Source organism: Hemitrygon akajei, chromosome 21 (assembly GCF_048418815.1).
Source record: "Hemitrygon akajei chromosome 21, sHemAka1.3, whole genome shotgun sequence".
Classification (NCBI taxonomy): Eukaryota; Metazoa; Chordata; class Chondrichthyes; order Myliobatiformes; family Dasyatidae; genus Hemitrygon; species Hemitrygon akajei.
In genome coordinates this window covers 66,933,487-66,946,764 of record NC_133144.1, presented here as the reverse complement: position 1 = coordinate 66,946,764, position 13,278 = coordinate 66,933,487, and the positions used below count along the sequence as shown (strand labels likewise).

The window sequence follows — 13,278 nt, the reverse complement described above, 5'->3', positions numbered from 1 at the left end:
CATTCCACATACAGGTAAAGCATGGAAAGATGAAAGAGTAGTTTGGCTTGTCACATGTACATCAAAGCAATGAAATGTGTCATTTGCATCAAATCAAATCAGCAAGGAAGTTCTGGGGACAGTCCACAAGTGTCACCATGCTTCCAGTGCCAACATAGCATTCCCACAATTTACTGATCCCGTGTTGTGGGAAGAAACTGGAAGACATGGAGGAAACTTATGTGGACACAGGAAGAACATACAAACTCTTTAGAGACAAAGGCAGGAATCAAACACAAGTGGTTATTGTTGGCAAAGTAAAAACGAGGTAAAACCACTATGTCTCCTTCTGTGCAAAAAAATGTTACCCCTCAAGTTCCTACTAAATCTTTCCTCTCAAAAAATAATGGACTCACGTTCAATTACGTTTCATCTCATGTTCTTGATATTTATTGTTTGTTTATTTATTATTATTATTGTTTTTATTTGCATTAGCACAGTTTGTTGCCTTTTGCACTCTGGTTGTTTGCCTCTCTTGTTACTTATGGTCTTTCAATGATTCTATTGTGTTTTTTGGTATTGACTGTGAGTATCTGCAAGAACATTAATCTCAGGGTTGTATATGGAGACATATATGTACTTTACATATAAATTTACTTTGAAATTTGAACTTTGAATGCCAGCTAAGAATATAGAGAAGGCCATAAGATCATAAGATATAGGAGCAGAATCAGGCCATTTGGCCAATTGAGTCTGCTCCATCATTTCATCATGACTGATCCATTTTCCCTCTCAGCCCTAATCTCCTGCATTCTCCCTGTATCCCTTCATGCGTTAAGTATACCCAATGACTTGCCCGCCACAGCCACATGCAGCAACAAATTCCATGGATTCACCAATTTCTGGGTAAAGAAATTCCTCCTCATCTCCATTTTAAATGGACATCCCTCTATTCTGAGGCTGTGCCCTCTGGTTCTAGGCTCCCACACCATAGGAAATATCCTCTCCACACCCACTCGATCGAGGCCTTTAAACATTTGATAGATTTCAATGAGATCCCCTCTCATTCATCTGGCCCAGAGCCATCAAACGCTCCTCAGAGCACAAGCCATTCACTCCTGGAATCATTTTTGTGAACCTCCTTTGAACCCTCTCCAATGTCAGCACAGTCTTTCTCAGATAAGGGGCCCAAAACGGCTTACACTACTCCAAGTGAGACTTAACCAGCACCTTATAAAGCCTCAACATTATGTCCTTGCTCCTATATTCTAGTCCTCTTGAAATGAATGCTAACATCGCATTTGATTTCCTTATCATCAGCTCAACCTGCAAATGAACCTTTAGGGAATCCTGCACAAGGACTCTCAAGTCCCTTTACAGCTCAGATTTTTAAATCTTCTCTCCATTTAGAAAAATAGTCTACCCTTTTATTTCATCTACCAAAGTGCATGACCATACATTTCCCAACACTGTATTCCATCTGCCACTTCTTTGCCCGTTCTCCTAATCTGTCTAAATCCTTCTGTAGCCTCTCTACTTTCTCAATACTACCTGCCCATCCACCTTCATATCATCTACAAACTTGGCCACAAGGCCATCAATTCTATCATCCAAATCATTGACATAATGTAAAATGAAGCAGTCCCAACACAGAACCCTGTGAAACACCATAATCATTGGCAGCCAATCTGACTCTTATTACAACTCTTTGTCTCCTGCCAATCAGACACTGCTTTATCCCATATTAGAATCTTTCCTGTAATACCATAGGCTCGTAACTTATTAAGCAGCCTCATGTGTGACACCTTGTCAAAGGCCTTCTGAAAATCCAAGTACACAACATCAAACAATTCTCCTTTGTCTATCCTGCTTGTTATTTCTTCAAGAAATTCCAACAGATTTGTCAGGTAAGATTTTCCCTTAAAGAAGCCATATTGGCTTCGGCCTATTTTGTCATATTAAGGAAAATCTTGCCTTGAAACCTTGTCTAGGGAAATTCTAGGCAGTTTCTAGATTAGATTACATGGCTGGCACAACGTTGTGGGCCAAAGGACCTGTAATGTGCCGTAGATTTCTATGTTCTATGCTCCATGAAACCTTTTGACTCTGTTCTGTAGGACAACGATTCTGGCCGCCATTACAAGAGTGCCAACAGCCTGGTTGGCTTTGAAGGCAATTTTGGATGTTTCCTCCAACGTTAGAATGCATCCACTCTCCAGCTTGAGTTTTTCTTGGGCAGGAACCCTGACATACTTTTTCTGTTTTGTTCACCCATGATCCTGCAGAGGTCAAATCCTCCTCAACATGGATACGAAACTCTGCAGTCCACCCTGTGAGTCTGCAGTTTTGTTTTTAATATTATACGCTAAATTAGAAGGGCACTCTTCACATCTGCAAGCGTGCAATGATTGATACTTTTCATTAATGTAATTTTTGTTTTAGATAGGGACAGAAGTCTCTCGGGAGAGACAATAATATCTGATAAAAGCATTAGTGATATCAAATAAAGAGAAGAAATATACATGCAAAATGTTGTTAGTGCGACAAATTGGGTTAAAGATATTACTCGAATAAAAAGTAGGATGTGTGGTGCCCTAATGCTTTATGTATCAGCAAATCTCTTTACTGTGGGATTTGATGCAGTGTCATCAAATATGCATCACATTTCTCTAATAAAATAGACAACATTTTATTATTGTATATTGTATTGTCTTGGGCTGGAGAACTCCAAACTTTCCAATCATCTCTCCTTTTTTGAACTTTGCAGATATTTAACTGCTTTGAAACTTCTCATAAAATATTGAAGGCCTTTTGATATCATTACATTTATATAAGTATCAGTCAGTACTGACTGGAGGTAAGCAACAAATACCCTTGATTCAGATGTTGGGGTAATCATCATCAGGGTCCCCCACCATCCAGACCATGCTCTCTTCTCACTGTTGCCATTGGGCATTGAGACAAACAATGCATTTCACTGTATCTTTCAAAGTTTTGATGCACATGTGACAAATAAAGCTAATCTTTAAAACTGCTAAATGCCCACGTTCATTCCGCTGACTGAGGGAGTTCAATACAGTTGGAGGAACGAATGGTATTAACCAGGACTGTCCCAATGAATAAAAGACCATATGGCATCAAATGTGGCCTCCCATGGACTATGGATCAACGTGGTATCTCTCAAGTTGTTTCTCTGGCTGCCCTTGAAGAGGAGCCCAGGCTGTTCAAGATAGAAGCTATTGACCATCCCAGTGTACCTGTAGAGAGCAGAAGATCTCAGTGAAGGGTTCCATTCGCACGAGGTAAGAAGCAACAATTATTGCCGATGAGTAGTGGGTGCAGTAGTGACACCTTACAGACAGGTTTCCTGTAAGAGAAACAATTCTTATTGGTCAGCAAGGTTCTGCAAATCGATGGAAATCTTAAATACTACGACGATAACATATATACAGAAGCTACCGGAAAAGGGCCAGTAACCTGAAAGATCCCATCCACCCTGCACATGGACTGTTTGTAGCATCCACACCAGGGCAACCAGACTGAAAAACAGTTACTTTGCCCAAGCAGCAAGACTAATCAACACCTCAACCCAAATCACCCCTCCACACCCCCAACCACCACTACTTTATCATTTCCTGTCAGTCACCTTAGAAACATAGAAACATAGAAAATAGGTGCAGGATTAGGGCATTTGGCCCTTCGAGCCTGCACCGCCATTCAGTATGATCATGGCTGATCATCCAACTCAGAACCCTGTACCTGCTTTCTCTCCATACCCCCTGATCCCTTTAGCCACAAGGGCCATATCTAACTTCCTCTTAAATATAGCCAATGAACCAGCCTCAACTGTTTCCTGTGGCAGAGAATTCCACAGATTCACCATTCTCTGTGTGAAGAAGTTTTTCCTCATCTTGGTCCTAAAAGGCTTCCCCTTTATCTTTAAACTGTGACCCCTCGTTCTGAACTTCCCCAACATTGGAAACAATCTTCCTGCATCTAGCCTGTCCAATCCCTTTAGAATTTTATACGTTTCAATAAGATCCCCCCTCAATCTTCTAAATTCCAGTGAGTATAAGCCTAGTCGATCCAGTCTTTCTTCATATGAAAGTCCTGCCATCCCAGGAATCAATCTGGTGAACCTTCTCTGTACTCCCTCTATGGCAAGAATGTCTTTCCTCAGATTAGGGGATCAAAACTGCACATAATATTCTAGGTGCGGTCTCACCAAGGCCTTGTACAACTGCAGTAGAACCTCCCTGCTCCTGTACTCAAATCCTTTTACTATGAATGCCAACATACCATTTGCCTTTTTCACCGCCTGCTGTACCTGCATGCCCACCTTCAATGACTGGTGTACAATGACACCCAGGTCTCGTTGCATCTCCCCTTTTCCTAATCAGCCACCATTCAGATAATAATCTGTTTCCCTGTTCTTGCAACCAAAGTGGATAACCTCACAATTATCCACATTAAATTGCATCTGCCATGAATTTTCCCACTCACCTAACCTATCCAAGTCACCCTGCATCCTCTTAGCATCCTCCTCACAGCTAACACCACCGCCCAGCTTCATGTCATCCGCAAACTTGGAGATGCTGCATTTAATTCCCTTGTCTAAATCATTAATATATATTGTAAACAACTGGGGTCCCAGCACTGAGCCTTGCGGTACCCCACTAGTCACTGCCTGCCATTCTGGAAAGGTCTCGTTTACTCCCACTCTTTGCTTCCTGTCTGCCAACCAATTCTCTATCCACATCAATACCATACCCCCAATACCATGTGCTTTAAGTTTGCACACTAATCTCCTGTGTGGGACCTTGTCAAAAGACTTTTGAAAATCTAAATATACCACATCCATTGGCTCTCCCCTATTCACTCTACTAGTTACATCTTCAAAAAATTCTATAAGATTCGTCAGACATGATTTTCCTTTCACAAATCCATGCTGACTTTGTCCGATGATTTCACCTCTTTCCAAATGTGCTTACCTTATGTACAGACACTCCTGTGCCCAGTGTCACTTTATGGACATACAATCAGTCTATGTACAATACATAACCTACCTCATATATTTATATTATTTTGATTTTTTAACCATTTTATCATGTTTTTGCTTGTGCCGCATTGGATCTGGAGTAACAATTATTTCCTTCTCCTTTACACCTGTGTACTGGAAATAGACAATAGACAATAGAAAATAGGTGCAGAAGTAGACCATTTGGCCCTTCGAGACTGCACCACCATTCTGAGATCATGGCTGATCATCTACTACCAATTCCCGGTTCCTGCCTTGTCCCCATATCCCTTGATTCCCTTATCCATAAGATACCTATCTAGCTCCTTCTTGAAAGCATCCAGAGAAATGGCCTCCACTGCCTTCCGAGGCAGTGCATTCCAGACCCCCACAACTCTCTGGGAGAAGAAGTTTTTCCTTAACTCTGTCCTAAATGACCTACCCCTTATTTTCAAACCATGCCCTCTGGTACTGGACTCTCCCAGCATCGGGAACATATTTCCTGCCTCTATCTTGTCCAATCCCTTAATAATCTTATATGTTGCAATCAGATCCCCTTTCAATCTCCTCAATTCCAGCGTGTACAAGCCCAGTCTCTCTAACCTGTCTGTGTAAGACATTAAACAATCTTGAACCTTGACCATTGATTGTCTGGGAAGTCAGTGAGTGAGCTGTTCACTCATCCCTGATGAACTGGAATAAATGAGGGCAACAGGGTGGCCCAGCCGATAGCATAAATCTTTCCAGTGCCAGCAACCCAGGATCAATTCCCGCTGCAATCTGTAAAGAGTTTGTATGTTCTCCCCATGACCATGTGGGTTTCCTCCAGGTGCTCTGATTTCTTCCCACATTCTAAAGATGAGCATTATAGAATTATAGATCACAGCAGCACAAAAACAGGCCCTTTGGCCCATCTATTCTTTGCCAAACCATTAATATGCCTAGTCCCATCGACCTGCACCTGGACCAGAACCCCTCAAGCCCTTCCCATCCTTGTACCCATCCAAATTTCCCTTAAACGTTGAAATCAAAACCACATTCACCACTTCCGCTGGCAGCTCATTCCACACTCTCACCATCCTCTCTGAGTGAAGAAGTTCCCACTCATGTTCCCCTTAAACATTTCAACTTTCACTCTTAACCTATGACCTCTAGTTCTGTCTCACCCAACCTCTATGGGAAAAGCCTGCTTGCATTTACCCTCATAATTTTGTATACCCCTATCAAATCTCCTCTCAAGCTTCTATGTCCTAGGGAACAAAATCCTAACCTATTAAATCTTTCCTTTATGTTTTTACTTTTCAAATAATATAGTGCATAGTCTAAATTAGGAAATCTAAAGTGCACGTAACAAGGGCAATATATTAGTGTTGGGAGAATTTAATGTATAGTACATATTAAATTAAATTTAGTGGCAGTAGACTGAAAGGTAAATGTGTGGAGAGTGTAAATTGTGGCGTTCTAGGTCATTACGTTGAAGGATCAATTAGTGAGCAGGGTGTTTAGATCATAACGAGAAGGGGTTAATTGTTAATCTCGGAAATCATAGTGTGCTAGAAATTAAAATTACGGAAGTAAGTGATTCAGTTCAATCTGGAAATGAGGGTTAACTCTGAAGAGAGAAAGCTGTGAGTGTGAGGTGTGTATTGGTTGTGATGGATTGGGAAGGTATGGTTGATTAGAAAGCTCAATGAGAGGCATGGTTGGGAAACGGAAATAACTAATACATAAACATTAATACACAGCTATAAGGAAATAAAACTGGGAATGAGGAATTAGCAGAGAGATAAATTAAATAGCTCCTGTTCAGCTTCACAGACAAGGATATAAAATCAGGAAAAAGTGATGGACAGCAAGTACTCCGTGAATGGAGTTATGAGAAAAATCAGCATTCGAAAATCAGTAATTGAGAAATTAGTGGGACAGAGTGGTGACAAATCCAGGGGACCTATTGACCTGTGTCGCAAGAGTTTGAAAGTGGTGGTTTTGGAGGTGTAGATGCACTTGTTATCTTCCAAGGCTATTTCGATTCAGTTTGGAATGTAGTAAATGCAACCCCACCATTCAAGAAGGTAGGGAGAGAGAAACTGGGGGACTCAAACCAGTTATCCTGACATTGAAGGTGTGATCATGAGCTCTGTACCTGGGAAAGAACAGAATTGCAGTTCCGAGTGAGGACAAGGACCTACACACCGGGATGGGGATCAAATTTATGTACCTTGGAGAGAAAGCTTTCACTAACTTTGTGAACTGTAGGAGTTAGGTGTGGTTTGTTTTAAGATGACAGCTCACAGTCTTAATTCCTTCAGAGAAGGAAATACACCAAGTGGCCACTTTATTAGGTACATCTGTACACCTGCTCGTTAATGCAAATATCTAATCAGCCAATTATCTGGCAGCAACTCAATGCATAAAAGCATGCAGACATGGTCAAGAGGTTCAGTTGTTGTTCAGACCAAACATCAGAATAGGAAAGAAATGTGACCTAAGTGACATTGACTGTTGATTCCAAATGGGGTGATTTGAGTATCTCAGAAACTGCCATTGGGATTTTCACACACAACAGTTTCTAGAGTTTACAGAGAATACAAAAAAATGAAAAACATCCAGTGAGGGGTAGATCTGTGCCTTGCTAATGAGATAGGTCAGAGGAGATTGGCCAGACTGGTTCGAGCTCTCGGAAAGGCAACAGTAACTCAAATAACCAGGCATTACAACAGTGGTGTGCAGAAGAACATCTCTGAATGCACAAGACATCATACCTTGAAGCGAATGGGCTACAATAGCAGAAGACCATGAACATACACTCAGTGGTCACTTTGTTAGGTACAAGTGGTATCTAATAAATGGTCACTGAGTGTCATCAGGTCTATATTCACAGTAGAACAAAGAAATACATTTAAATCAATGAAAAGGCCAATATAAAAGACAAATAATAGATAGATAGATAAATAGATAGATAGATATTACTGAAACAGTGAGTTGTAAAGTATTTGAAAGTAAGCTGTGGAATCAGTTCAGTGTTGAGGTGATTACTTCCACTTGAAAATACACACCATCATTATCTACTTCAAAGTATCGCTGGATGAATTTTTCCTTCCTCTGCTCTGTTTGTGCTCCCATGGGTTTTGAGAGGTCACGGAACGTCTTTGCATTGGTCAGGTCCAACTCCTGGGGAGAAACACAAACATGAAAAATGGCATAAACATTTATTGCATTCTAGCTCTCAGCAGTCAATTCAAAATTTTATGAATTTAAGATAAATTGAAGTAATTATGTTAACTAATTGTGCGATATTTCACTGAGGGGCTGCAGCATTGACCATGTTTGGCTCCACTGCTGGGTATAAAATGGATGACACAAAAAAAGTGTTGATAAATTTTCAATAACAAAAACAAACAATGCAGGAAGAACTCATTCAGTCAGGTAACATCTGCGGAAAGAGTAACAGTTAATGTTTTTTAGATTGGTGACTGAATTGGGAAAGAAAATGATACACCCTCTGTCCCGGTTTCAAGTGTTTAACTTATGCTCAGCCCAACTGTTTGTGCGTATTTTGAAGACAGGGTATACAACAAATGTTAAATTCAACATCAGCCATTCTTCAGATTTGATGTGGATTGTAGATTGAATTTAAAAATGCAGCCCTGAACAATAGTTTTCCTGGAGCTGTGGACTGAAGTTGATATCAAACAAGACATCAACTGATTGATGATTGACATTCATTTTGGGTGTCTGGAATGTGGGTGCAAAGAAGGCGATGTGAAATTATATGTAATTCAAAGGAAGCACTGTAGATACATTGTAACTATAGAATTATCCCACTGTTAACCTTTGGTCTTTAACATCTAAAAATGTCATGTAATATTGAGTCGAGGTTCATCCCCCAAGAGTGTCTCATTTTGTTGAATAAAACACTTCTGTATCCATTAGCTTCAGTGTCTCTCCAGTAACTTTGTTCATGATACAAAAACACATACAGATGAGCCACAATTACATAACATAATTCAAAAGCCTGATCTACGTATGCATGTTCGTTTCTATGAATGGCAGAACTAGTCCCCTCTCTCGTTCACTTTCAGTAATTGTTCTTACCAATCTTGATGTTTTGAAGCCACTTATTCATTACAGTACTGCAGGGGCATGGTCGCCATAACGAGTGATTTTTGCATAATTTCCAATTCATGGCCAAAACAGACCGAAGGATGTTTGTAAATTCACTACTCAGGACAGGCTGTACAGATTAGTTTTCAGTTTGAGAGAAGTGAGGAAGGCAGAGTTTGAATTGAATTGAATTGACTTTATTACTTACATTCTTCAAATACATGAGAAGTAAAAATCTTTACGTTACGTCTCTGATCAAATGTGCAATATGCAATTATAGTAATTTATAATAAATATTATGTACAACAGGAAGGTTAATATAACATAGAAATACAGTAGTGTCAGCATGAATTAATCAGTCTGCTGGCCTGGTGGGAGAAGCTGTCCCGGAGCCTGTTCGTTCTGGCTTTTATGCTGCAGTACCATTTCCTGGATGATAGCAGCTGGAACAGTTTGTGGTTGGGGTGACTCGGGTCTTAATGATCCTTCAGGCTCTTTTTACACACCTGACCTTGTAAATGTCCTGAATCATGGGAAGTTCACAACTATAAATGTGCTGGGCTGTCCGCACCACTCTCTGCAGAGTCCTGCGATTGCGGGAAGTACAGTTCCCATACCAGGTAGTGATGCAGCCAGTCAGGATGCTCTCAATCATGCCCTTATAGAAAGTTCATAGAATCTGGGGGGCCATACCTAACTTCCTCAACCATCTGAGGCGAAAGAGGTACTGTTGTGCCTTTTTCATCACACAGCCGGTGTGTACAGACCACGTGAGATCCTCAGTGTTGCTTATGCCAAGGAATTTAAAGCTGTTCACCCTCTCAACCCCAGATCCATTGATGTCAATAGGGGCTAGCCTGTCTCCACTCCTCCTGTAGTCCACAACCAGCTCCTTTATTTTTGCGACGTTGTTTTCTTGACACCACTGCGCAAGGTGATGACTTCCTCTCTGTAAGCTGCTTCATTATTATTTAAGATTAGACCAATCAGTGTGGTGTCATCAGCAAATTTAATTAGCAGGCTGGAGCTGTGGATGGTGACACAGTCATGGGTATAAAGAGATTAAAAGCCCTTAGTACACTGCCCTGAGGGTCAGAGGGGCAGAGGGTCAGACGCCCACTCTTACCACCTGCCGGCGATCAGCAGGAAGTCCAGGACCCAGCTCCACAAGGCAGGGTGAAGGCCTGCCTTGTGCAGCTGGATCCTGTACAAGATACTGTAGGTTGCAGCAAAATTCCCGTAACATGTCAAAGACATTAAATTTGTAGCCCATATCCCTCTTCCCTTCTTCTATCCAAGTAGAAACTAACTTTCCTTTCTCTCTGTCTTACCCATCTCTAACCTTACCGGGAGCTCTAGGCTGGCAGTGATGAATTGGTCACCTGCCATATAAAACATTCTATTATCCATTCTGCAGATTTCGACCAAGTTTATTGGACACTGCCTGGATTAGAGAGCACGTCATATGAGGGTAGGTTAAGCAAGCTATGGTGAAGGAGGATGAGGATAATAGATGACGTAATCGAGGTGTACAAGATGACAAGTGTAGCTAGCCAGAGAATTTTTTCTACAACCTAAATAGCTATTACAAGGTGATCAGAGGAAAGTACGGGGGAGGAGGGGAAATGTCAGAGGCCAGTGTTTTACACAGAGTGGTGGGTGCGTGGAACACACCACCAGGGGTGGTGTTAGAGGCAGATGCATTAGGGTAGTTTCAGAGACTACATAGAAAAGGAGGGCTGTGTAGGATGGAAGGGTTAGATTGATCTTAGAGTGGGTTAAAGGGTCGGCACAACACCATGGGCTGAAGGGCCTGTACTGTGCTGTAATGTTCCATATTCTAAGTTGTACGTTCTATATTCCTCTCTGCGACAGATTGTGATATCAGCTGCCACTGCCATTTATCTATCTACAGATTGGCTGCTGGGTTTTCAACATAACAACAGAATTGAAGGGTACATGCAGACAGCGAAGTGAAATAGAGCCCAAAAGATTCTGCTGGAGAAACCACCAGTAACACACACACACACACGCTACATTGAGTATCACTTACCTCAGAGTCATAATCAGCCAAAACCCAGGGGAACACTGGATACTGCATTAGATCTTTATAAGTCCGCCCAGCCAACGTGTTCAGATACATGAGATACTCGAAGTTGCTCATGTCTCCTTTCTGTCACATAGAAGGGAGAAGATGTAATTTCAGAAATACATTCTAATTAATAGCTTATTGAATGTCCTAGTACTAGAGTCTTAGAGCAATACAGCATGGATACAGGCCCTTCGGCCCAACCAGTCCTTACCAGCAATTTTGTCTACAGAGCCACTCCCAATTTCCTGTGTTCAAACCAAATACACTCCTATGCCTTATGGTCTTTTAGAGCTCTCCCCTCTATGTACACCCTACCTGCTTTAAGTTGACAGGAAAGATCCCTTAGAAGCAAGGAATTTATCCCCAATCTACCTGCAATATTGTCTGTTACCAAAATTATACATCAAATAATCTGGACTAACACGCATGTGCATTTTTTAACCTCCTTCCTGCCCAAGTCTGTAAGGAGGAAAGGCACATCTTACCTGCCATTTCTGAATTATGCCTTTATCCGCCAATGTTTTTCTGTGGAAAAGAAAAAAAAACTAAAGAGGTTATTTAATTAACAGATCTTTGTAAAATAAAATTGCACTTATATACAGTTCTCTCCTGTCTTTGCAATTCCGTAGGGTGAACGATGTCAGCTCATGAAGGCAAAAGCAGAGTGATTGATTTGTGAACTTCTGTTTTGAACTTTCTCCTGTGTTGACCAAGAGAACACCTCCTTCATCTCCAACTAGGGACGAGACCACAGTCAGTGCTAATCTGTCGTAATCATCACATGTTATACTAAATTCATCTCTGAGAAGTTTTGATGAGATTTGGTATGTCATCAAAGATGCTCGCAAATTTCTACAGATGTACCATGGAGAGCATTCTAACCAGCTGCATCACTATCTGATATGAAGGGACCACTGCATAGGATCAGAAAAAAGCTGCAAAAATTTGTAAACTCAGCGAGCTCCATCATGGGCATTAGCCTCCCCAGCATCAAGGACATCTTCAAAAGGCAACGCCTCAAAAAGCCGACATCCAGTGTTAAGGACCTTCTTTACCCAGGACATGCCCTCTTCTCATTACTACAATCAAAGGGGAGGTACAGGAGCCTGAAGGCACACACTCAATGTTTTAGGAACAGTTTCTTCCCTCCACCGTCAGATTCCTGAATGGACAATGAACCCATGAACACTATCTCACTATTTTGTTCTTTTTTTGATCTCTTTTTGCACTACTTACTTAATTTATTTTTTATTATGTATTACAAAATACTGTTGACAAAATATGACATATTTCATGATATATGCCAGTAATATTAAATCTGATTCTGATTCTGAATTCGAAGCTCTGTTTAGCCAAAGTACACAAAATTAGATCTCCTGTTGAAGAATTCATTAAAGAATTCAGATCGAACAATATTGACCATAGTCATGGGTACACAGTCCAGTCCAGATGAAGGATCTCAATCCAGAATACTGAGTACCCATTTCCCTCAGCCAGACCCACCGCGTTCCTCCAGTGTGGATCGTGACCATAATTGTTATTATAAGGAACTAAACGTTTGACCAAAAACAACTGAGGAGTTGCTCCGTGAAAGCATTTGTAATTTGTTGATTTGTAAAGGAAAGTGATAATAGATTCCACAAAATACTTTTGCAATTGTCAAAATATTGGAGAAGGTGGACTGTGGCTAGCTGGAGTAGGTGAAGAACAAGGGAATTAACCAAGTAGACTGGGGGGGGGATTTGGGGGTACAGAAGATGAGATGTCAGGAATGTATCCACTCAGGATTGACACCTAATCAAGTTCAAGGTCTAATTTATTGTCATCTGACTGTACATATATATAACCAAATGAAACAAATCACACACAGCACATAAAACAAAAATATTACCACAAATAAGTTAGCAAAATATTATTCAAAGTGCAGGTAGTGTGCAGCATAGGTAAACAGTAAACAGCTGACATGAGAATCCCACATTTGCCCATTGGTTGTTCGTCAGTCTTTACTATAGATTGCTATTTATAATTTATAATTATTAAAAAATTTATTGTATTTCCTTATTTTCCTATAAATACCCACAAGAAA

At 40.9% G+C, this 13,278-nt stretch overlaps 1 protein-coding gene across 1 annotated transcript in view; it reads right to left on the bottom strand.

Annotated features, from left to right (window-relative positions):
* wdfy4 (WDFY family member 4) overlaps positions 1-13,278 on the bottom strand; it is a 427,205-nt gene that overhangs the window by 49,318 nt on the left and 364,609 nt on the right. The window contains exons 49-52 of the mRNA XM_073025649.1: positions 11,678-11,717; positions 11,154-11,273; positions 8,053-8,167; positions 3,237-3,346 (exon numbers count right to left, since the gene is read on the bottom strand). Coding sequence (XP_072881750.1) covers positions 3,237-3,346; positions 8,053-8,167; positions 11,154-11,273; positions 11,678-11,717 — 385 coding nt within the window. The remainder of the gene's footprint in view (positions 1-3,236; positions 3,347-8,052; positions 8,168-11,153; positions 11,274-11,677; positions 11,718-13,278) is intronic.